The following is a 26,822-nucleotide window of genomic DNA, read 5'->3' as shown; positions in this document are numbered from 1 at the left end:
GATGGTTTGTTACAAATCCCTCTGGTTCACTAATGTCCTTCAGGGAATGAAATCTGGTGCGATTACCCAGTCTGGTATACATGTGACTCCAGACCCACAGCAATGTGGCTGACTCTTGCCTGCCCTGTGAAATGGCCCTGAGGGAGCCACTCAGCTCAAGGCTAATTAGGACTGCACAAAAAATGTCAGGGACACCCAAATTCCTTAAAAGAAATGATACAAAATGTCAAAAGTTGCTGCAATTGAGAGCTGCTCAGGAACTCACCTTTCAGTTTATTATCCAGGTATTCCAGGATAATCCGAATGAGTTGGGTGATGGCTAGTATTAAGGATCCGAATGCTAATGAGCCCGTGTGGTACCTGATACAAGGGAACAGGCTCAGAATAATTGTTACACATCAAAAGCTCAACAACAAACTCCAATATCATCCTCGTCCTCACTGCTTCCTCTCAGACTCTCCCGAGACTTCAAAACCAAGGTGTATATCACTTAGTGCAAAAACAGAGAATGCTGGAGAAACTCAGCAGGTCTGGCAGCATCTGTGGAGAGAGAAGCAGAGTTAATCTTTCAAGCCCAGAGACCCTTCATGAGAACTGCTGCAGAACATGTCACCTCATTTAGCTTTTTCTTTTTACTCTTTTCAGTTTTGGAGCTCCTCTCCTTTGTTCAGAGACTCAGTGCTAAGCCTCCAGGCCTGTCCCTCATCCTTAGCGTTGCTTCTATAGCCTGGCTTCAATCCTTCATTCTGTTTTCACAGTCTAATAAATATTGAAGTTGTGGCCAAGGTGCTGAGGTCAAGGGTCAGGAGCCTGTATGGAGGGACAGGCAAAGGATACAGGAAAGCTCAAGACCAGGAGAGGAGATCCGTCTTCCTCTATTCTGACCCAAGGAACTCGCCGTTTGTATAGACCTCCATCTTCATGGAAGGGGTCTAAAACTACGCTTGCCTCACCCGTCAATGGGGTTACTTGAAACAACCGAGCATCCCATCCTGAGAAGTCATAGTCATCCTGCCACTATCACTGGGGTTTTCCTGCCTTGTATCAGGAAGCTCACTCCTAGTTGGCTGAGTTTGTGGGAGGTAGACCCAACAACATTCTGGGCATCCTGACAGCACCCACCACCATCTCCAGTTCCTCAGGGTAGTGTCCTACGCCGAACCAACTTCAGCTGCTTTGTCAGTGACCTTCCCAGGGATGTTCGCTGCTAATTGCACATGTTCAGCACCATTCACAACTCCTAATGTACTGAAGCAGATGTGTTCCAACACAAAAAGATCTGGATAATATCCTGGCTTTGGCTGACAAGTAGCAAGTAACAATGCCAGACTATGACCATCACCAGTAACAGACTATCTAACCACAACCTTAATAACCACCTTGATGGTGTTACTGTCACTGCGCTCCCCACAATCAACATCTTGGGGGTTACCACTGACCAGAAACTCAACCAGATTCATCTACTACATACTATGGATTCAAGAGCAGGTATAACTCTAGGGAACCTTGGAGCGAGTAATTCACCCCCTGTCTCCCCAAAGCCTGTCCACTATCTACAATGCACAAGTCAGGGGTGTGCTGGAATATTCCCCACTTGCCTGGATGGGTGCAGCCCCAACAACACTCAAGGAGCTCGACACTGTTCAGGACTAAGTAGCTCACTTGATTGGCACCACGTCTACAAACATCCCACTCCCTCCACCACCGATGCTCAGTAGCAACAGTGTGTACTATCTACAAGATGCACTACAGAAATTCACCAAAGATCCTCAGACAGCACCTTCCAAACCCACGTCCACTGCCATCTAGAAGAACAAAGGCTGTAGATATATGATCTAGAAGGACAAGGGCAGCAGATACATGGGAATATCACTCCCTGCAAGTTCCTCTCCAAGCTACTCACCATCCTGACTTGGAAATATATTATCGTTCCTTTGCTGTCGCAGGGTCAAAATCATGGAATTCCCTCCCTAAGGGGCATCATGGGTCAACCTACAGCACATGGACTTCAGTGGTGCAAGAAGACAGGTCACCCCCACCTTCTCTCAATGGGCAAACAGGGATGGGCAATAAATGCTGGACACAGCCAGCGATGCCCACATCCCATGAATGAATTTAAAAACTGATATTAGGAGAGTGAGGTAATAAACACAGCAAGTTTTAGCCTGTTACGTTGTAAATGGCTTCACTTTGTATCTCATCTTTCAAAACCTAAACACATCCCAAAGTATTTTGCAGCCGTTGATGCATTTTAAAACAGAGTCCCTGTGTAATGGAGGAAAGACTGAAGTTAATTTATAAACACAGCTCCCACTCATAGCTAGGTCACATTGGCTTTACAAGCTGTATTTTGTGATGTTGGTGAATGGATAAATATTGCCCACAACTCTGGGATAATCCTTGCTGCTCTACTTTGAAATAATGTCCTGGGATCTCTGTGCGCACCTGAGATGACAACCGGGAGCATCCTTTACAAACTGGGCTGTTCTGTTTGACATACAATAATAGTTTGTATTTATGCCGAGGAGCCGACTGCCAAACTGAGGGCTTTGACGATCTTACCTCAGGGAACGACCGAATGCAGCGAGCAGAGGGAAAGTTGGGATGTCTGCTGGCTTCTTGAATGCCCAGTAATAGGAAGCGAAGGCACCAGCCAGTGTGCACTGTCCTAGTGCAATGGCAAAATTCACCAGCCACAAAAAGACAAAGAGGTTGCAGATCTGAAGAATGAAGATGTACTTGTGGTAAACACTCTCTCCACCGTAGAAAGCGAAGGCACATTGAGCACCTGGGCACAACTTGGTGACATTGCTGGTGTTAAATACCTGCCAGGGAAAGAAAAGCCACAGATTATCAGTGTGTGTGGCTAGCATTTTTTGTTTTGTTAATTCATTCACAGGCCAGGCCAGCGTTTAATGCCCAACCCTAACTGCCCCGAGGAGAATCAATCAAATTGCCGCGGGTCTGGAGTCACACGTAGGCCAGACCAGATAAGGGTGGCAGTTTCCCTTCTTAAGGGACATTAGTGACCCAGATCGGTTTTTCTCCAATAATCGACAATGGATTCATGGTCATCATTAGACTCCTTAATTCCAGATGTTTTTATTGAATTTAGATTCTATCATCTGCCACAGTGGGGTTTGAACCCAGGTACTCAGAACATTACCAGGTTCTCTGGATTAACAGTCTGGAGATAATACCAGTAGGCCATTTTCCAAGCTGACCATCGCTATCATCTGGTGGTATGTGTCACATCCACTGGGTCAGGGCATTCACAGCTGACTACCACCAATCTTTTCCTTGTCTTTGATAAAAGCAACATCCTGCGGATGCTGATAATCTGAAACAAACACATTGAATACTGGAGAAACTCAGCAGGTCAAGTAGCTTCTGTGAAGAGAGAAACAGAGTTAATGTTTTAGGTGAAGATGAGTTTTCTTTGGAAGAGGAGAAGAGTCATACCAAGCTTGAAATGTTCACTCTGTCTCTCTGTTCACAGACAATACCAAAGCTGCTGAATTTCTGCTTTACTTTCTCTTCTGTCTTTGCATTGCCATGAATTTATGTAATGATTACATCACCAGGGAGTAGATTAGATTCCCTACAGTGTGGAAACAGGCCCTTCGGCCCAACAAGTCCACACCACCCCTTGAAGGATCCCACCCAAACCATCCCCCTATAATCCACACACCCCTGAACACTATGGGCAATTTCCCATGGCCGATCCACCCAGCCTGCACATCTTTGGACTGTGAGAGGAAACCGGAGCACCCAAAGGGGGCCCACGCAGACATGGGGAGAACGTGCAAGCTCCACACAGACAATTACCCGAAGCTGGAATCGAACCCGGGTCCCTGGCACTGTAATTACAGGGACACTGCTCAGGTAGAACAAGCAGGGCCTAATGGAGTTGATCCAGATCCAACTGCTCCCTCCAAAAGCACAACAGAACTCCCCATTTCCACCCACTTGCTGTGTGTGACATCAGCAGAATGGGTGGAGCTAGTGTAACATGAACATTAACCCCTTCAGAACCAAGACCATATACATCTATCAGGTTACACATCAGGCTTAAAAAGAAGTTCATTCAATTCATTGCTCCATCAACAAGGCTGAGCTGTCCCCAATTGTTCTGGGAGAGTGTCGCAGAGCTCTCTTTCTTCTTGACCCAATGGTAATGGGTTTGATACAAAAGGGAGCGTCACTCGACCCCCTCAAAGTGCAGCTCATGGTGAGCCACATTGGCGTGAGATTGAAGTCACGTATACTATCAGCCCAATTCAGGATGGTAGGCTTCCCTCTTTAAAGGACGTTATTGAACCAGCTGTGTTGCTAAGACAACTGACTGCTTCATGGTCATCAATTCCCTGCATCCCTGATGTTTTATAAAACTGACTTTCATTCTTAAACTGACCTGGCAGGGAAATGGACTCATGCTTGCGATGGTAAGACTGCAGTTATTGGGGGTCAGTGGGGGTAGGGGGGAATTGTGCACAGGGGGTTTGAAGAAGGATACCTCGTTCTGGTCAACTGGCAGCACCTCAGTATTGCCATGAGTGCCACATGGCAGAATTAGGGCAGGCTGCCCATCATAGGGAGGGCAAGACCCATCCCAAAGTCCTGGACCTTGGCATGGAGACTGCTGAGATTTCAGTTTTCTGCTCCTCTTACCCAGGGTAACATCCAACTGGGTCACTGCACGGTGGCCTGACCATCAGCACAATACCTAGTGTCACACCAGACAGACATGGTCCACCAGGGGAGGAGAATCTCAGGACAGCATGCCTGGAGGGAGTGACTAATTGGCATCAGGCCCACAGGTTTCCCTGAGGCAACGTTAAATTTTAATTTAATACGGATTTTCAGAATCACCAAGTGTCAGCCTTGGTTAAGTATTCAGAGAAGGACTGTCTCCCAGTGGCAGGATAGTCAGTCAGTGGAGGTGACAGATTTAAAGTAATTGCCAACATTTTTTTTCTTTATTCATTCATGGGATGAGGGTGTCGCTGGCCAGGCAGAATTTATGGCCCATCCCTAATTGCCCAGAGGGTAGTTAAGAGTCAATCACATTGCTGTGGGTCTGGAGTCACATGTAGGACAGACCAGATAAGGATGACAGTTTCCTTCCCTAAAGGACATGAGCGAACCAGATGGGTTTTTCCAACAGTCAACAATTAATTCACAGTCATCATTAAATTCTTAATTCCAGATATTTGTTGAATTCAAATTCCACCATCTGCTGTGGTGTCCCCAAAACATTATTTGGGTCTCTGGATGAACCATCCAGCCATAACACCACTAGGCCATCACCTCTCCTACTCTCTCGCAGGGAGATGAGGGATTGTTGAACATAGTTGCTGCATTGCGGGAGGTGCTTCCTGAAAGGACAGTGGAAACAGATTCATCACAACTTTCTGAAGGGAACTGGAGATGAGGTTCTGAAACATTGAAGTGAGGAGTAGGAGCAGACCATTCGGCCCCTTCAGCATGCTCCACCATTCAATAGGATCATGGCTGCTCATCCAACTCAGTCCCCTGTTTCCTCTCTTTCTCCCCCATGCCCTTTGATCCCTTTAGCCCTAAGAATTTTAGCCAGAATAAGTTTTGAATATAAAGATAGATGGAATTGAAAAGCTGGGCTCAATAGGCTGAGATGATGAAACCATCAATGTGTCACAAAAACCTAATTGGTTCATTCATGGCCTATCGAGAAGGAAACCTGCCATCCTTACCTTACCTGGTCAAGGCAACATGCGACTCCAGTCTCACACCAACATGGTTCACTCTAAATGGCCTTTCAAATTTGCTGAGAAAGGCTCTTATGTTGTATGAATTGGAATCCTGTCCTTGCTGCATCTCGTTCCCAATATCTACACAAATCAATGGATTACCTCAGGATTGCATGTTCTATTTGCATATATACAATGACCCCGATTGGTCATAATTTTGTACACAGCTTCACCAGATGTTGACAGGAATCTGAATAGTTCATGTTAAAAAATGTATCAATAGTTTTTAATTGTTAGAATCCCAGAAACCTAGCAGAACTTTAAAGCATAATACCACTCTGAAAGAGATATATTCAGCATAGCTCAGAACCTTCCAGCACAGAAAAAGGCCATTTAGCCCATCATTCATGCCCTGATCCTTTGAACAATCTATTCAGTTATTCCCATTCCATCACACTTTCCCCATAACCTGAAAATGTTCCAATAGTTCCAGATCCCAAAAATCTCGCTGTGTAAAGCAATCTCCCTCTCTGAGATAACAAGGTGTGGAGTTGGATAAACACAGCAGGCCAGAAAGCATCAGAGGAGCAGGAAGGCTGATATTTCAGGGCAATAAAATGTGAGGCTGGATGAACACAGCAGGCCAAGCAGCATCTCAGGAGCACAAAAGCTGACATTTCGGGCCTAGACCCTTCATCAGAGAGGGGGATGGGGTGAGGGTTCTGGAATAAATAGGGAGAGAGGGGGAGGCGGACCGAAGATGGAGAAAAAAGAAGATAGGTGGAGAGAGTATAGGTGGGGAGGTAGGGAGGGGATAGGTCAGTCCAGGGAAGACAGACAGGTCAAGGAGGTGGGATGAGGTTAGTAGGTAGATGGGGGTGCGGCTTGGGGTGGGAGGAAGGGATGGGTGAGAGGAAGAACAGGTGAGGGAGGCAGAGACAGGTTGGACTGGTTTTGGGATGCAGTGGGTGGAGGGGAAGAGCTGGGCTGGTTGTGTGGTGCAGTGGGGGGAGGGGAGGAACTGGGCTGGTTTAGGGATGCGGTGGGGGAAGGGGAGATTTTGAAACTGGTGAAGTCAACATTGATACCATTAGGCTGCAGGGTTCCCAGGCGGAATATGAGTTGCTGTTCCTGCAACCTTCGGGTGGCATCATTGTGGCACTGCAGGAGGCCCATGATGGACATGTCATCTGAGGAATGGGAGGGGGAAATGGTTTTTTCCACTCCACCTCCCATTCTTTAGATGACATGTCCATCATGGGCCTCCTGCACTGCCACAATGATGCCACCCGAAGGTTGCAGGAACAGCAACTCATATTCCGCCTGGGAACCCTGCAGCCTAATGGTATCAATGTTGACTTCACCAGTTTCAAAATCTCACCTTGCCCCACCACATCCCTAAACCAGCCCAGTTCCTCCCCTCCCCCCACTGCACCACACAACCAGCCCAGCTCTTCCCCTCCACCCACTGCATCCCAAAACCAGTCCAACCTGTCTCTGCCTCCCTAACCTGTTCTTCCTCTTACCCATCCTTTCCTCCCACCCCAAGCCGCACCCCCATCTACCTACTAACCTCATCCCACCTCCTTGACCTGTCCGTCTTCCCTGGACTGACCTATCCCCTCCCTACCTCCCCACCTATACTCTCCTCTCCACCTATCTTCTTTTCTCTCCATCTTCAGTCCGCCTCCCCGTCTCTCCCTATTTATTCCAGTTCCCTCACCCCATCCCCCTCTCTGATGAAGGGTCTAGGCCCGAAACGTCAGCTTTTGTGCTCCAGAGATGCTGCTTGGCCTGCTGTGTTCATCCAGCCTCACATTTTATTGTCTTGGATTCTCCAGCATCTGCAGTTCCCATTATCTCTGAGGCTGATATTTCAGGTCTGGACCCTTTTTCAGAATTGGGGGAGGGGAACGGGGCACTGAAATAAATAGAGAGGGGGAGGTAGTGACGGAGACCGTAAAGGTAGGGACTTGGGATTGGGGTTGGTCAGTGAGGAGGGAGGGGCGGGTATGTGGGAGGGAAGCCGCACAGGTCAAGGAAGGGGAGATGAAACTAGTAGGTGAGTGTAGGTGGGAAGTGGGAGTGGGAGTTGGTCAGTGAGGTGGGAAGACCAAAAAGGTGGGAGGAAAGATGGACGGGTCAAGGAGGCAGGGAAGAGAGGGGTTTTTTGGGATGAGGTCGGGAGTGGGGAAATTTTGAGCCTCGCAAAGTCCATATTGAGACCATTGAGGTGTAGGGTTCCAAGGCAGAGTTTGAGGTGCTGTTCCTCCAGTTTTTGGGTGGCACCGTTGTGACACTGGGACTTTTCCCTGGTTCCCTTCAATCTGTCTCCCTCTGCTCACTGACTCTCCTGCTTCTGGAAACACCCTCTCCATGATTTTGAACACCTCGATTGAATCCCTCGGAACCGTTTCTGCTCTAACAAGAACAATCCCAGCTTCTCCAATCTTTGTGTGTCGTTCACTCTAGTTTATCTCCTCAGCTCTGCCTCAGAAATACTAATTGTTGTTTAAGTAATTTTAAGAGAAAATGGCAACATTTGCTGCTTCAATTTCTTTAAAACCTAAAACCATCACCAGACCTTTTGAGCTGAGGTTTGACTGTAAGCACCTGATATTTAGTCCTGAGTGTTTAACATTTTGTGAGGTGAGATCAATGACAACACAACAGTATTATCTAAAAGGATACATAGCTGTGATAGCCCAATAGGAAATACAGACAGCAAGGAGCAGGAAGGTGATGATTGGGTAGAATAAAGTAGACATGATGTATCCTATGGCCCTGGTGACAAAAAAACACCAACAGTTAAAATGGAGAGAGAACTACATGACTTAATAGCATTAGATTGTAATTTAATCATTAACGTATAACATTATATCAATAACATTAGAATATTATTACACTTCAGCACAGTAACAGGTCCAAACAGCATTTTCTGGTATTTATTTTCACATGAGCCTCCAACACCTGTATCTCACCATATCCCCATCTCCTTAATTCACGTCTCTCTATGTCTTCATGCAGTTCCACATCCTCACAACTCTCTGAGTGAAGAGCTTTCTCCTCACATTCCCAATTGGAATTATTTAGTGAGTCTCTTACGATGATGGATAAATTGTCCCTGGATTTTTAAATCTATATTCAGAAGTCAAATCAACTTCTCAGCAGAAGTCCAGGTTTGAGATGGTGCATTAATTGTGAGATTCTTATTGCTGGATGGGTCACAGCATGTGGGGTGAACTCCACACAAGTTTGGATACAACTGAGGGATACATTAGGATATACTGGACAGTTATATTACAATACACAGCACTGCAGGATTGGAATATATGGAGGGTTACACTAGGGTTTAATAGACAGTTAGGATACAACTGAGATAATGGGAACTACAGATGCTGGAGAATTCCAAGATAATAAAATGTGAGGCTGGATGAACACAGCAGGCCAAGCAGCATCTCAGGAGCACAAAAGCTGACGTTTCGGGCCTAGACCCTTCATCAGAGAGGGGGATGGGGAGAGGGAACTGGAATAAATAGGGAGAGAGGGGGAGGCGGACCGAAGATGGAGAGTAAAGAAGATAGGTGGAGAGAGTATAGGTGGGGAGGTAGGGAGGGGGTAGGTCAGTCCAGGGAAGACGGACAGGTCAAGGAGGTGGGATGAGGTTAGTAGGTAGCTGGGGGTGCGGCTGGGGGTGGGAGGAAGGGATGGGTGAGAGGAAGAGCCAGTTAGGGAGGCAGAGACAGGTTGGACTGGTTTTGGGATGCAGTGGGTGGGGGGGGAGAGCTGGGCTGGTTGTGTGGTGCAGTGGGGGGAGGGGACGAACTAGGCTGGTTTAGGGATGCAGTAGGGGGAGGGGAGATTTTGAAACTGGTGAAGTCCACATTGATACCATGTGGCTGCAGGGTTCCCAGGTGGAATATGAGTTGCTGCTCCTGCAACCTTCGGGTGGCATCATTGTGGCAGTGCAGGAGGCCCATGATGGACATGTCATCTAGAGAATGGGAGGTGGAGTGGAAATGGTTTGCAACTGGGAGGTGCAGTTGTCTGTTGCGAACTGAGCGGAGGTGTTCTGCAAAGCGGTCCCCAAGTCTCCGCTTGGTCTCCCCAATGTAGAGGAAGCCGCACCGGGTACAGTGGATGCAGTATACCACATTGGCAGATGTGCAGGTGAACCTCTGCTGAATGTGGAATGTCATCCTGGGGCCTGGGATAGGGGTGAGGGGGGAGGTGTGGGGACAAGTGTAGCATTTCCTGCGGTTGCAGGGGAAGGTGCCGGGTGTGGTGGGGTTGGAGGGCAGTGTGGAGCGAACAAGGGAGTCACGGAGAGAGTGGTCTCTCCGGAAAGCACACAGGGGAGGGGATGGAAAAATGTCTTGGGTGGTGGGGTCGGATTGTAAATGGCGGAAGTGTCGGAGGATGATGCGTTGTATCCGGAGGTTGGTGGGGTCATGTGTGAGAACGAGGGTGATCCTCTTAGGGCGGTTGTGGCGGGGGCGGGGTGTGAGGGATGTGTTGCGGGAAATACGGGAGACGCGGTCAAGGGTGTTCTCGATCACTGTGGGGGGAAAGTTGCGGTCCTTAAAGAACTTGGACATCTGGGATGTGCGGGAGTGGAATGTCTGATCGTGGGAGCAGATGCGGCGGAGGCGGAGGAATTGGGAATAGGGGATGGAATTTTTGCAGGAGGGTGGGTGGGAGGAGGTGTATTCTAGGTAGCTGTGGGAGTCGGTGGGCTTGAAATGGACATCAGTTACAAGCTGGTTGCCTGAGATGGAGACTGAGAGGTCCAGGAAGGTGAGGGATGTGCTGGAGATGGCCCAGGTGAACTGAAGGTTGGGGTGGAAGGTGTTGGTGAAGTGGATGAACTGTTCGAGCTCCTCTGGGGAGCAAGAGGCGGCGCCGATACAGTCATCAATGTACCGGAGGAAGAGGTGGGGTTTGGGGCCTGTGTAGGTGCGGAAGAGGGACTGTTCCACGTAACCTACAAAGAGGCAGGCATAGCTGGGGCCCATGCGGGTGCCCATGGCCACCCCCTTAGTCTGTAGGAAGTGGGCAGAGTCCTCCTGGACACCACCCCCCGGCCTCCTACCCTCCCTCGACCTCTTCATCTCCAACTGCCGTCGAGACATTAACCGCCTCAACCTCTCCACCCCTCTCACCCACTCCAACCTCTCCCCCGCAGAACGGGCAGCCCTCCGCTCCCTCCGCTCCAACCCCAACCTCACCATCAAACCCGCAGACAAGGGTGGCGCAGTGGTAGTATGGCGCACTGACCTCTACATCGCCGAGGCCAGACGCCAACTCTCCGACACCACCTCCTACCGCCTCCTCGATCATGACCCCACACCCGAGCACCAAACCATCATCTCCAACACCATTCATGACCTCATCACCTCAGGGGACCTCCCACCCACAGCCTCCAACCTCATTGTTCCCCAACCCCGCACGGCCCGTTTCTATCTCCTTCCCAAAATCCACAAACCTGCCTGCCCTGGTCGACCCATCGTCTCAGCCTGCTCCTGCCCCACCGAACTCATCTCCACCTATCTGGACTCCATTTTCTCTCCTTTGGTCCAGGAACTCCCCACCTACGTCCGTGACACCACCCACGCCCTCCACCTCCTCCAGGGCTTCCAATTCCCTGGCCCCCAACACCTCATATTCACCATGGACGTCCAGTCCCTGTACACCTGCATTCCGCATGGAGATGGCCTCAAGGCCCTCCGCTTCTTCCTGTCCCGCAGGCCCGACCAGTCCCCCTCCACCGACACTCTCATCCGCCTAGCCGAACTCGTCCTCACACTCAACAACTTCTCTTTTGACTCCGCCCACTTCCTACAGACTAAGGGGGTGGCCATGGGCACCCGCACGGGCCCCAGCTATGCCGGCCTCTTTGTAGGTTACGTGGAACAGTCCCTCTTCCGCACCTACACAGGCCCCAAACCCCACCTCTTCCTCCGGTACATTGATGACTGTATCGGCGCCGCCTCTTGCTCCCCAGAGGAGCTCGAACAGTTTATCCACTTCACCAACACCTTCCACCCCAACCTTCAGTTCACCTGGGCCATCTCCAGCACATCCCTCACCTTCCTGGACCTCTCAGTCTCCATCTCAGGCAACCAGCTTGTAACTGATGTCCATTTCAAGCCCACCGACTCCCACAGCTACCTAGAATACACCTCCTCCCACCCACCCTCCTGCAAAAATTCCATCCCCTATTCCCAATTCCTCCGCCTCCGCCGCATCTGCTCCCATGATCAGACATTCCACTCCTGCACATCCCAGATGTCCAAGTTCTTTAAGGACCGCAACTTTCCCCCCACAGTGATCGAGAACGCCCTTGACCACGTCTCCCGTATTTCCCGCAACACATCCCTCACACCCCGCCCCCGCCACAACCGCCCTAAGAGGATCCCCCTCGTTCTCACACACCACCCCACCAACCTCCGGATACAACGCATCATCCTCCGACACTTCCGCCATTTACAATCCGACCCCACCACCCAAGACATTTTTCCATCCCCTCCCCTGTGTGCTTTCCGGAGAGACCACTCTCTCCGTGACTCCCTTGTTCGCTCCACACTGCCCTCCAACCCCACCACACCCGGCACCTTCCCCTGCAACCGCAGGAAATGCTACACTTGTCCCCACACCTCCCCCCTCACCCCTATCCCAGGCCCCAGGATGACATTCCACATTCAGCAGAGGTTCACCTGCACATCTGCCAATGTGGTATACTGCATCCACTGTACCCGGTGCGGCTTCCTCTACATTGGGGAAACCAAGCGGAGACTTGGGGACTGCTTTGCAGAACACCTCCGCTCAGTTCGCAACAGACAACTGCACCTCCCAGTTGCAAACCATTTCCACTCCACCTCCCATTCTCCAGATGACATGTCCATCATGGGCCTCCTGCACTGCCACAATGATGCCACCCGAAGGTTGCAGGAACAGCAACTCATATTCCGCCTGGGAACCCTGCAGCCATATGGTATCAATGTGGACTTCACCAGTTTCAAAATCTCCCCTTCCCCTACTGCATCCCTAAACCAGCCTAGTTCGTCCCCTCCCCCCACTGCACCACACAACCAGCCCAGCTCTTCCCCCCCAACCACTGCATCCCAAAACCAGTCCAACCTGTCTCTGCCTCCCTAACTGGCTCTTCCTCTCACCCATCCCTTCCTCCCACCCCAAGCCGCACCCCCAGCTACCTACTAACCTCATCCCACCTCCTTGACCTGTCCGTCTTCCCTGGACTGACCTATCCCCTCCCTACCTCCCCACCTATACTCTCTCCACCTATCTTCTTTACTCTCATTCTTCGGTCCGCCTCCCCCTCTCTCCCTATTTATTCCAGTTCCCTCTCCCCATCCCCCTCTCTGATGAAGGGTCTAGGCCCGAAACGTCAGCTTTTGTGCTCCTGAGATGCTGCTTGGCCTGCTGTGTTCATCCAGCCTCACATTTTATTGTCTTAGGATACAACTGAGGTTCAGTTGGGAGACTGTTACTGAACATTCAGCATCATGGTGGAATGTATTGGAGGGTGAGTGAGTTACTATAGGGTATGATGGAGTCACATGTTAGGATATGTTACTTGGGATTAGGATGTAGAGATTATAATAAAGTACAACTGGAATAACATTATATTTCATTCCAAAGTTATGTAAATGTGGAATTGTCCATTTTGAAGGAAGGATAAAAAAGAAACATATTACTTTATTGGAGAGAGGCTGCAGAGGGGCCTGGGTATCTTACTGCATGAATCACAAAAGATTAGTCCGCAGGCACAGCAAATAATTAGGACAATACATAGCATTTTATGAATTTTCACAAGGAAGTGAGAATATGGGCTCATAGTGTTCATACCTCAGTTATACAGGGCACTGATGAGTCCACATCTAGAGTACTGCGTACAGTCCTGGTCATCATATTTAATGAAAGATGTGATTCTGTACAACTTTGGTCCCTTTATGTGAAGAGGGGTGCAATTGTATTGGAGGAAGTTCAGAAGAGGTTTGCTTGAGTGATTGCAGAGATGAGGCATTTGTGTTTTAAAGAGAGATTGAGCAGTTTAGACCGGTACTCTCTGGAGTTTTGGAGAATGAGAGAAGATCTAATTGAGAGATACGATATGCAAAGGGGGATCGACAAAGTAGACATAGAGAAGATGTTTCTTCATGTGGGACAATCTAGAAAGAAAGGTTTAGCTTTTGCATTAGGCCTATCAATTTGAAACAGAGATGAGGAGAAATTACTGCTCTCAAAGGGTCATGAATTTGAGGAATTCACTTCCCCAGACAATAATAGATGCCAGGACGTTGAGTAATTTTAAGGAAAAGATAGGCAGATTTTTAATTAGTAACGGGTTGAAGGAATATGGAGAGTGGACAGGAAAGTGAAGTTGCAGCTGAGATGAGATCAGCCATGATTGTATTAATTGGTGAAGCAGTCTTGAGGAGCTGAGTGGTTACTCCTGCTCCTAGCTCTTACATCCTGAATGTTCTTACATATTTGCCTTGGAAGCAGTTCACTCTGAAAAAGTGGGATCGTCTTATGAAGAAATGCTGGAAAGGCTAGACTCCTATGCTAGAGATAATGTGGTATACTGCATCCATTGTACCCGGTATGGCTTCCTCTACATCGGGGAAACCAAGCGGAGGCTTGGGGACCGCTTTGCAGAACACCTCCGCTCGGTTTGCAATGAACAACTGCACCTCCCAGTCACTAATCATTTTAACTCCTCCTCCCATTCCTCAGACGACATGTCCATCATGGGCCTCCTGCAGTGCCACAATGATGCCACCCGAAGGTCGCAGGAACAGCAACTCATATTCCGCTTGGGAACCCTGCAGCCCAATGGTATCAATGTCGACTTCACCAGTTTCAAAATCTATTCTTCCCCCGTCGCATCCCAAAACCAGCCCAGTTCGTCCCCTCCCCCCACTGCACCACACAACCAGCCCAGCTCATCCCCTCCCCCCACTGCATCCCAAAACTAGCCCAGCCTGTCTCTGCCTCCCTAACCTGTTCTTCCTCTCACCCAACCCTTCCTCCCACCTCAAGCCGCACCTCCATTTCCTACCTACTAACCTCATCCCACCTCCTTGACCTGTCTGCCTTCCCTGGACTGATCTATCCCCTCCCTACCTCTCCACCTATACTCTCCTCTCCACCTATCTTATTTTCTCTCCATCTTCGGTCCGCCTCCCCCTCTCTCACTATTTATTCCAGAACCCTCTCCCCGCCCCCCTCTCTGATGAAGGGTCTAGGCCCGAAACGTCAGCTTTTGTGCTCCTGAGATGCTGCTGGGCCTGCTGTGTTCATCCAGCTTCACACTTTATTATCTTAGACTCCTATGCTGCTGGAGTTTAGAAGAGAACGAGGTGGCTCGATTGAAACACAAACACCTCAGGGGGCTTCGCTGGTGCACGTGGAGAGAATGTTTCCTCTTATGGGAGAATCTAGAACTAGGGGTTACTGTCTAAAAATAAGGGGCTGTCCATTTACAACAGGGGAATGTATAGTAATCAGTTCGCCATGATGTTGCTGCATGACAGAATAGACTTGAGACACCAATGTGTTGTATGTTCACTGAGTTAAATTTGTAGAGAATCCAGTGATCGTACTTTGCAAGGTTGTGATATTTAGAATATCTGTGGTTAGGGGTGTTCAGCTAGCACACATTGTAACTGGGAACATTTTTGAGATCCTGAGAAGCATTCTAGAATAAACCCACTTCAGTTCCTCAAATATTACCATTGGCCACTTACTTGCTTCCTTCCCTGAGCAGTGCAATTGCAATATAGATTCTTTTCCGTAGGAAAATCAACATCAGAATGATGATCACTTCAATAATGCAGAGAAAGATCACTGGAAAACATCAAAGGCCACGTGTTAAGAAAATACAAAGAACTTGAAAAGAGTGGATTTGATTAGAGCCACCACTGAGACTGTAATTATACACTGCAAACTATCTACTGCATGAATATGCACAAGGACTTGAGTGAAAAGCCAATTGGTGATTCCTGGAGACTAATATTTTGGTGTTTAGTGAAATTAATGTTCATGTTTACTCCATCTTATGCTGAAAACATTCTGTTGGAGGTTTCCTGAGCTCCTGTGACATTGTGGGACCTTTGGAAAACTCAGCATCCAGTGAGCCCAGAGTGTGGTGCGAGCCTGTTGAGTTGGGTGTCTCACAGCTGGAGGGCTGTACAGCTTGGAGGAAATTAACACAGTGTTGAGTTGCGGTGTGTTGCGGGTGTTGAGTTGCGGTGTATTGCGTGTGTTGAGTTGCGGTGTATTGCGGGTGTTGAGTTGCGGTGTATTGCGGGTGTTGAGTTGCGGTGTGTTGCGGGTGTTGAGTTGCGGGTGTTGAGTTGCGGTGTGTTGCGGGTGTTGAGTTGCGGTGTATTGCGGGTGTTGTGTTGCGGTGTATTGCGGGTGTTGTGGGTGTTGAGTTGCGGTGTATTGCGGGTGTTGAGTTGCGGTGTATTGCGGGGTGTTGAGTTGCGGTGTATTGCGGGTGTTGAGTTGAAGACTTCAATTAACACAGGATCTAACAGCCGGCTGTCTGTCCCATTGTAGTGCCGTCATCAAGGTCAGCTATCCCGTGCATTTAATGGGCGCCCTCAGGAATTCATTAACTTGTGTAATTACTTGGCCATCGGAAGAAATCGATCAGTTTCCAGCACATTACTGTGCAACGGTTTTTGGGGGGGTGGGGGGGTGGTGGGGGGGGGGTGGGGGGGGGTGGGGGGGGTGGGGGGGGGGTGGGGGGGGGTGGGGGGGGTGGGGGCGGTTGGCATGTTGGTCTTCGTTCTCCACACACAATGGGTAACGGCAAATCCCAATTACACTCAACACTGCTTTCCATTGAAAGTCCGACAAATTCTCCTCTAACAAATGTGCTATGGCACAATCCTTACAATGCATCGTAAACGCAACATTCCCGAAACCATGTAGCTCAACTCTCCCAAACTCCCAATGCACCCTAAGCCAAACCTGGCATTGTGTTTTCTGATAACCTCTCAATACACCGCAACTCAACACCCGCAATACACCGCAACTCAACACCCGCAATACACCGCAACTCAACACCCGCAATACACCGCAACTCAACACCCGCAACACACCGTAACTCAACACCCGCAATACACCGCAACTCAACACCCGCAATACACCGCAACTCAACACCCGCAACACACCGCAACTCAACACCCGCAACACACCGTAACTCAACACCCGCAACACACCGCAACTCAACACCCGCAATACACCGCAACACACCGCAACTCAACACGCGCAATACACCCGCAACACAACACCCGCAATACACCGCAACTCAACACCCACAACACACCGCAACTCAACACCCCGCAACACAACACCCGCAACACACCGCAACTCAACACGCGCAATACACCGCAACACAACACCCGCAATACACCGCAACACAACACCCGCAATACACCGCAACTCAACACCCGCAACACACCGCAACTCAACACCCGCAACTCAACACCCACAATACACCGCAACACAACACCCGCAATACACCGCAACTCAACACCCGCAACACACCGCAACTCAACACCCGCAACTCAACACCCACAATACACCGCAACTCAACACCCGCAATACACCGCAACACAACACCCGCAATACACCGCAACTCAACACACGCAATACACCGCAACTCAACACCCGCAACACACCGTAACTCAACACCCCGCAATACACCGCAACTCAACACCCGCAACACACCGTAACTCAACACCCCGCAATACACCGCAACTCAACACCCACAATACACCGCAACTCAACACCCACAATACACCGCAACTCAACACCCGCAACACACCGTAACTCAACACCCGCAATACACCGCAACTCAACACCCGCAATACACCGCAACTCAACACCCGCAACACACCGCAACTCAACACCCGCAACACACCGTAACTCAACACCCGCAACACACCGCAACTCAACACCCGCAATACACCGCAACACACCGCAACTCAACACGCGCAATACACCCGCAACACAACACCCGCAATACACCGCAACTCAACACCCACAACACACCGCAACTCAACACCCCGCAACACAACACCCGCAACACACCGCAACTCAACACGCGCAATACACCGCAACACAACACCCGCAATACACCGCAACACAACACCCGCAATACACCGCAACTCAACACCCGCAACACACCGCAACTCAACACCCGCAACTCAACACCCACAATACACCGCAACACAACACCCGCAATACACCGCAACTCAACACCCGCAACACACCGCAACTCAACACCCGCAACTCAACACCCACAATACACCGCAACTCAACACCCGCAATACACCGCAACACAACACCCGCAATACACCGCAACTCAACACACGCAATACACCGCAACTCAACACCCGCAACACACCGTAACTCAACACCCCGCAATACACCGCAACTCAACACCCGCAACACACCGTAACTCAACACCCCGCAATACACCGCAACTCAACACCCACAATACACCGCAACTCAACACCCACAATACACCGCAACTCAACACCCACAATACACCGCAACTCAACACCCCGCAACACAACACCCGCAATACACCGCAACTCAACACCCGCAACACACCGTAACTCAACACCCCGCAACTCAACACCCGCAACACACCGCAACTCAACACCCACAACACACCGCAACTCAACACCCGCAACACACCGCAACTCAACACCCGCAACACACCGTAACTCAACACCCCGCAACTCAACACCCGCAACACACCGCAACTCAACACCCGCAATACACCGCAACTCAACACCCGCAACACACCGCAACTCAACACCCGCAATACACCGCAACTCAACACCCCGCAACACAACACCCGCAATACACCGCAACACACCGCAACTCAACACGCGCAATACACCGCAACACAACACCCGCATTACACCGCAACACAACACCCGCAATACACCGCAACTCAACACCCGCAATACACCGCAACTCAACACCCGCAACACACCGCAACACAACACCCGCAATACACCGCAACACAACACCCGCAATACACCGCAACTCAACACCCGCAATACACCGCAACTCAACACCCACAACACACCGCAACTCAACACCCCGCAACACAACACCCGCAATACACCGCAACACACCGCAACTCAACACCCACAATACACCGCAACACAACACCCGCAATACACCGCAACACCACACCCGCAATACACCGCAACTCAACACCCGCAACACACCGCAACTCAACACCCGCAATACACCGCAACTCAACACCCGCAACACACCGTAACTCAACACCCACAATACACCACAACTCAACACCCGCAATACACCACAACTCAACACCCGCAATACACCGCAACTCAACACCCGCAATACACCACAACTCAACACCCGCAATACACCGCAACTCAACACCCGCAACACACCGCAACTCAACACCCGCAACACACCGTAACTCAACACCCACAATACACCACAACTCAACACCCGCAATACACCACAACTCAACACCCGCAATACACCGCAACTCAACACCCGCAATACACCGCAACTCAACACCCGCAATACACCGCAACTCAACACCCGCAATACACCGCAACTCAACACCCGCAATACACCGCAACTCAACACCCGCAATACACCGCAACTCAACACCCCGCAATACACCGCAACTCAACACCCGCAATACACCGCAACTCAACACCCGCAATACACCGCAACTCAACACCCGCAATACACCGCAACTCAACACCCGCAATACACCGCAACTCAACACCCGCAATACACCGCAACTCAACACCCGCAATACACCGCAACACAACACCCACAATACACCGCAACTCAACACCCGCAATACACCGCAACTCAACACCCCGCAATACACCGCAACTCAACACCCGCAATACACCGCAACTCAACACCCGCAACACACCGTAACTCAACACCCGCAACACACCGCAACTCAACACCCGCAACACACCGCAACTCAACACCCGCAACACACCGTAACTCAACACCCGCAACACACCGCAACTCAACACCCGCAACACACCGTAACTCAACACCCACAATACACCGCAACTCAACACCCGCAATACACCGCAACACAACACCCGCAATACACCGCAACTCAACACCCACAATACACCGCAACACAACACCCACAATACACCACAACTCAACACCCGCAATACACCGCAACTCAACACCCGCAATACACCGGAGATTGAATCTGGCTTCTGTCGTTCATGCAGAGTCAATATATTGTGGAGCTGGAGGAAACAGCAGGTCAGGCAGCATCAGAGGAGCAGGAGACTCTGTCCTGATGCAGCATCCAGGCCCGAAACATTGACCTCCTGCTCTACTGATGTGGTCTGACCGCCGTGTTCTTCCTGCTCCACACGGTATTGACTCACAATACGTCATAACACAACACCCACAATACACTTTAACTCAACAATCTTGATACATCATAACTCAAACGTTCCAATTTATTATAAGTCACTGTTCCATTATATCATGCTAAAACTTCGTGTTATAACAGTTTTTTTTTCCTTTATTTGTGGGATGTGGATATCGCTGGCTGGCCGGGGTTTATCCCTAGCTGTCCTGAAGAGACCCATTTCCCACATGTGAATAAAAAATAACAACCTTCATACCATAACTCAATCTTTGAAATATGTCACGGCATAAACTTCCTAATTTATCTCAAGGTAATTTCACAATAAATTGCATTCCAATCCTTCCAGCCTATCCAAGAAACCTCCCAATGTATCATAAATCAACCCTTGTCATGCAATCTCTCAATACACCATAACACAGTCTTCCCAATATGTCACTATATGAGTGTATCTTTATGTTGATCATTTAAAATGGAGCTTATTTCTTTGACCATAAGGCCACAGGAAATTGGAAGAGGAGTAGGCCATTCAACCCCTCAAACCTGCTGTGCCATACAAAAGGATCATGGTTGAGCCATCGTGTCCACTTTCCTGCCTTTCCCATTAATTCTGATTCCCCAGCTGCTCAAGAAACATAACAAAACATAACCTCCCAATATATTGCAGCTTAACCCTAACAATACATCATAACTCAACCTGATCTACATGTCTTAATGTAACTTCCAATGCATTGTAATCTATTCTTCTGATACATATTAGCCTGTTTTCTAAAGATATTGTAACTTGACCTCCCAGCTGGTCCTAAAGTAACTGGGGCGATATTATCATTGATAATATTATATTATAACTCAATTTCCCAATGTACACTAACTTTTTCTCCCAATATATCACAGCTCATCTCTCCAACAATGTATATTTAACACCCATTTTGTGTTTTTTTCCCGAAGATAGTTTCAACCTTGTAATTTTCTTCCAAATGGGAATGACATTGTGCTAATGTTAAATCTCACACTGTATAAACTTCCGAAGATGTTAGAGGACTTACTAAAGGCAAGCCATGTCTGCCTGAGCTGTAGATACACCCTGAAGTCCATCTGGAAACCAATGTCGTAGATAGGGATGTCACTGCCAGGTTTACCCTTGAGACTGCTGTACTCCCAGTAACAGTGCCAGATCCCTAAAATCAGGGGGAAAGAGAGGTTAAAACCAATTCTTTTATTCAGTGACTGCAAATACACGGTCCTAAAATGATCTTCTCTTCAACTGCTGAGTCTATGGGGAATGGTCGGCCACCTACTTTATAAAGTGGACTCTCCTCAGTGACATTGCAAAGGAGGTTTTCCTGAGAGCCCAATGATAAAGGTGGGCTGTGTAGGGGCCTGGCCTGTCCTGAACCTCTTCAGCAAGGACCACTTGATCCAAGCTTTAAATTAAAGACCAGGAGAACGATACTGAGCCAGAAATCACTGAGAGACTCTGCAATCTGACTCTGCATTCTTCCCCATGCCACCCCCCCCGCCCCCCGCATTGTGTTGACTAACAGTGATCCCTGGTCTGACAATATCTTAATTGTAAAAATCACATCCTTGTTTTCGAATCCTTCCATGGACTCACCATCATTGTTCCCTCGTGCAGCCCTACAGCCCTTTGAGATTTCTGTGTTCCTCTAGTTTTAGCCTCCTGAGTATCCTGGATTTAAACTGCACCTCTGGCCTCCAGCTGCCTGTGGGCCTGAGCTCTGGAATTCCCACCTGAGGCCTCTCTGCCTGTCTCCATCCTCTCTCCCAAAAACTGTTAAACAAGCTTTGATCAGCTGTTCAAATATCTTCTTCACCCCTCTCAGGTAATTTTATTTCGATTATCACTGTGATAAAGCAAGTTGAGATCCTTTAAATGCCCTTCAGACCACTGCAGCTAAAGCAACTATGAAATGCATAAGGGTGCTACAAAATGCAAGTTGCTTTCATGTAAGACTTTTGTAATCATGACTGTGAACAACATTTAATGAACCCAAAATGATAAGTCAGGCCAGTTGCAGCAACTACCCCTCGTTCTAATGTACACACTAAAGGATTAACCTGTGCCTCTAAATATCTGTGTTGATAAACCATCTTCTCAAATGGCAGATAGAGACGGGCAATTAATCCATCGATTTATCCATTTCTTTTTGAAAGTTATTATTGAATTTGCTTCAAGCGACCTGTCAGACAGTGTGTTCCAGATCACAACAATCTCATGGGAAGAGGAGGGTCAGCTCCTCATGACTATACCCTTCACTCAGTGAGATTGTTGCTTCTCTCAAACTCAGCCTTGACCCACTCACCTGGCTCTGTGGCCCTTCATAACATCACCTGACAAACATTTATCTCCAGTTTGAAATTTCCAAATGATCCGCTCCCCACCCAACGGCTCAACACATTTTTAGGGTGATGGTGTTCTACTCTTTTTTTATTCATTTGTAGGATGTGGGCATCGCAGGCTGGACCAGCATTTACTGTCCGTCCCGAGTTGTCCTTGAGAACGTGGTAGCGAGCTGCCCTCTTCAACCGCTGCAGTCCATGTGCTATAGGTAACCCCACAATGCCCGTAGGGAGGGGGTTCGAGGATTCTGACCCAGCGACAGTGAGGGAATGGTAATATATTTTCAAGTCAGGATGGCAATTGGCTTGGCGGGTAACTTGCAGGGTTTGGTGGTCCCATCGATCCTTCTAGACGGAAGTATTTGTGGGTTCGGAAGGTGCTGTCTGAGGAACTTTGGTGAATTTCTGCAGTGTGTCTTGTAGTCTTTGCAGCAACTGAGCGTCAGTGGCGGAGGGAGTGGAAGCTTGTGGATGTAGTGCCAATCAAGCGGGCTGCTGGGCCCTGGATGGTGTCAAGCTTCTTGAGAGTTATTGGAACAGAACCCATGCAGGGAACCGGGGCAGGTAATTCCATTGCCTTTTTCATGCTTTCTGACCTGGGGGTGTATGTGAGTAGATTGTTGAAGGTGGCAGGACAGATCATGGAGTCACACAGATGTACAGTATGGAAACAGACCCTTCAGTCCCACTTGTCCACACCGACCTGACATCCTAAATAAATCTAGTCCCATTTAGAACATAGAACATAGAAAAGTACAGCACAGTACAGCCCCTTCGGCCCACAATATTGTGCCATGGAATAATCCTAATCCAAAATTAAAATAACCTAACCTACATTCCCCTCAATTCACTGCTGTCCATGTGCATGTCCAGCAGCCGCTTAAATGTCACTAATGGCTCCGCTTCCACGACTACCACTGATAAACTATTCCATGCGCTCACAACTCTCTGGGTGAAGAACCTCCCTCTGACGTCTCCTCTATACCTTCCTCCTTACACCTTAAAACTATGACCCCTCGTGGCAGTCAATCCTGCCCTGGGGAAAAGTCTCTGCCTATCGACTCTATCAATGCCTCTCATTACCTTGTACACATCGATCAGGTCACCTCTCTTCCTCCTTCTCTCCAGAGAGAAAAGTCTGAGCTCAGTCAACCTCTCCTCATAAGACAAGCCCTCCAGTCCAGGCAGCATCCTGGTAATCCTCCTTTGCACCCTCTCCAAAGCCTCCACATCTTTCCTATAATAGGGTGACCAGAACTGGACACAATATTCCAAGTGTGGTCTCACCAGGGTTTTGTAGAGCTGCAGCATAACCTCGCGGCTCTTAAACTCGATCCCCCTGTTAATGAAAGCCAAAACACCATATGCTTTCTTAACAACCTTATCCACCTGGGTGGCAACTTTGAGGGAGCTATGCATTTGAACACCAAGATCCTGCTGTTCCTCCACACTGCCAAGAATCCTGCCTTTAATCCTATATTCAGCATTGAAGTTCGACCTTCCAAACTGCATCACTTCGCATTTAACATAGATCATAGAACATTGCAGCAGAGTACATGCCCTTCGGCCCTTGACGTTGTGCCGACCTGTCATACCGATCTGAAGCCCATCTAACCTACGCTATTCCATGTACGTCCAGATGCTCATCCAGTGACGACTTAAATTTACCTAAAGTTGGCAAATCTACAACCATTGCAGGCAAAGCGTTCCATTCCCTTACTACTCCGGGTTGAACTCCATCTGCCATTTCTCAGCCCAGCTCTGCATTCTGTCAATGTCTCGCTGAAGCCTGTAATAGCCCTTGATACTATCAATGGCACCTCCAACCTTTGTGCCATCAGCGAACATACTAACCCACCCCTCAACCTCCTCATCCAAGTCATTTATAAAAACTACAAAGAGCAGAGGCCCAAGAACAGAGCCCTGCGAGACACCACTCAGCACTGACCTCCAGGCAGAATACTTACCATCTACAACCACTCTCTGCCTCCTGTCAGCCAACCAATTCTGAATCCAGACAGCCAAATCACCCTGTATCCCATACCTCCTGACTTTATGAATGAGACTGCCGTGGGGAACCTTATTAAATGCCTTGCTGAAGTCCATGTACACCACATCCACTGCTCGACCCTCGTCAACCTGTCTCGTGGCTTCCTCAAAGAACTCAATAAGATTTGTAAGGCATGACCTGCCCCTCACAAAGCCATGCTGACTCCCTTTAATCACGCTATGCTTTTCCAAATCGTCTTAAATCCTGTCCCTCAGAATTCCTTCCAAAACCTTGCTGACCACAGACGTAAGACTGACTGGTCTGTAATTTCCAGGGATTTCCCTATTCCCTTTCTTGAAAAGAGGAACAACATTTGCCTCCCTCCAATCTTCCGGTACGACTCCCATGGAGAGTGAGGAAGCAAAGATCTTCGTCAGCGGCTTAGCAACCTCCTTTCTCGCTTCCCGGAGCAACCTAGGATAAATCTGGTCTGGCCCTGGGGACTTATCAATCTTAATGTTTGCCAAAATTTCCAGCACATCAACTTCCTCAATCTCGGTCCGTTCAAGCCTGTTTCCCTGCTCCTCAAAGTTCTCATTCACAACAAGGTCCCGTTCCTTAGTGAAAACCGAAGCAAAAAACTTATTTAGGGCTTCCCCTATCTGCTCAGACTCCATGCATAAGTTCCCTACGCTATCCCTGATCGGCCCTACCTTCTCCCTGATCATTCTCTTATTCCTCACGGATGAGTAAAATGCCTTCGGGTTCTCCCTAATCCTTCCTGCCACGCCTTTATCATGCCCCCTCCTGGCCCTCCTCAGTCCACTTTTGAGCTCCTTCCGAGCAAGCCTGTAATCCTCTAAAGTTGTGCTAGACTCTTGCTTCCTCCACCTTATTTGATCCATATCCCTCGAAACCTTTCCCATTCACGTACCCATCCTAATGCCTTTTAAATGTTATAATTGTACCAGCTTCCACCACTTTCACTGGCAGCTTATTCCACACGCACCACCCTCTGTGTGAAAAAGTTGCCCCTTAGGTCCCTTTTAAATCTTTCCCCTCTCACCTTAAACCTATGCCCTCTAGTTTTGTCGCCCCTACCCTGGGGAAAAGACCTTGACTATTAACCTTATCTGTTCCCCCCCTGATTTTATAAACCTCAGGGAACAGTGTAAGAAGATTTAATGGACGTTTTCAAAATCTTGGACAAGTTGGACAGAGTGAGTAGGGAGAAACTGATTCTACTTATAAAAGGGTTAAGAACCAGTCAGGCATGGGTTTAAAGTGGTCTGCACATGAAGCAAAGGTAATGTGAGGGGAAAAAAAACCCTCACAGGCCGAGTAGCTTGGATCTGAAGTGTACAGTTTGGAGAAGTGGTGGGGACAGGTTCAAGTGAAGCATTCAAAGTGGAATCGCTAATTAATTGTTGCGAAAGAGCGTGTCGGGATATGGGGAGAAGGAAGGAGATTGGCACTGGCTAATGATGCTCGTTTGAACAGCCAATGCAGGTACGAAGGGCCGCCTGTAACAATTCTGTGATTTGGTGAAATCACTCCAGAATGTGTGTCTTGAAGTATCAAAACTAAATGTTCAAATGGTGGGGGAAAATGATGATTTTAACAGGACTCGATGCAATATATGGTCTGACAATACTGACCTTCGAGCGTTTCATGAGCCTTTAAAGCTCAACAAAGCCAACTGATGTCAATTCACAAAGCATTGCCTTCCATCACAAGTACTGACTGATTCCTGAGGTAGGGTCACTGGACCCAAAATGTTAACTCGGATTTCTCTTCACATATTCTGACAGACCTGCTGTGCTTTTCCAGCAGCTTCTCTTTTTTTGTTACCAACTGCATTGGACTTTATTAATTAGCTGGTAAAGATAAGGTCACCATCATCTTACCAGGCCTTAGGGTTGCTCTCTCATTAAAACAAGAGCCAGTTGGTGGTGGTTGAACCTGAGGGTCACTACAGAGAGTCCTTCATAGTAACCTCAGCTGATACAGGAATTCAAACCCAGACTGTTGTTAAGCTCATAGGGGCATAGGTTTAAGGTGAGATGAGAAAGAGAGGTTCAGGGGCAACTCTTTCATGTAGAACGTGATACATGGCATATATGGATCGAGCTGCCAGAGGAAGGGCAGAGGCAGGTACAATTACAATATTTAGAAGACATTTGGACAAGTGCATGAGTGGGAAAAGTTTGGAGGGATATGGGCCAAATGCAGGCAAATGGGACTAATTCAGTTTAGGAAACCTGATTAGCATGGATGAGTTGGGCTG

At 48.8% G+C, this 26,822-nt stretch overlaps 1 protein-coding gene across 5 annotated transcripts in view; it reads right to left on the bottom strand.

Annotated features, from left to right (window-relative positions):
* The window catches only part of slc44a5b (solute carrier family 44 member 5b), a 276,251-nt gene that overhangs the window by 29,009 nt on the left and 220,420 nt on the right, over window positions 1-26,822 (bottom strand). For all 5 annotated transcript variants that reach the window (XM_059648177.1, XM_059648181.1, XM_059648180.1 and 2 more), the window contains 6 exons: window positions 21,231-21,362; window positions 15,503-15,602; window positions 8,421-8,513; window positions 5,892-5,979; window positions 2,563-2,825; window positions 266-360 (listed from right to left, as the gene is read on the bottom strand). In XM_059648177.1, the coding sequence (XP_059504160.1) occupies window positions 266-360; window positions 2,563-2,825; window positions 5,892-5,979; window positions 8,421-8,513; window positions 15,503-15,602; window positions 21,231-21,362 (771 nt within the window). The remainder of the gene's footprint in view (window positions 1-265; window positions 361-2,562; window positions 2,826-5,891; window positions 5,980-8,420; window positions 8,514-15,502; window positions 15,603-21,230; window positions 21,363-26,822) is intronic.

The sequence above is a fragment of the Stegostoma tigrinum genome, chromosome 8 (genome assembly GCF_030684315.1).
Source record: "Stegostoma tigrinum isolate sSteTig4 chromosome 8, sSteTig4.hap1, whole genome shotgun sequence".
In the NCBI taxonomy this organism is placed as follows: domain Eukaryota; kingdom Metazoa; phylum Chordata; class Chondrichthyes; order Orectolobiformes; family Stegostomatidae; genus Stegostoma; species Stegostoma tigrinum.
Note: the sequence above shows the minus strand (reverse complement) of the source record. Positions and strands in the feature narration are given on the sequence as shown.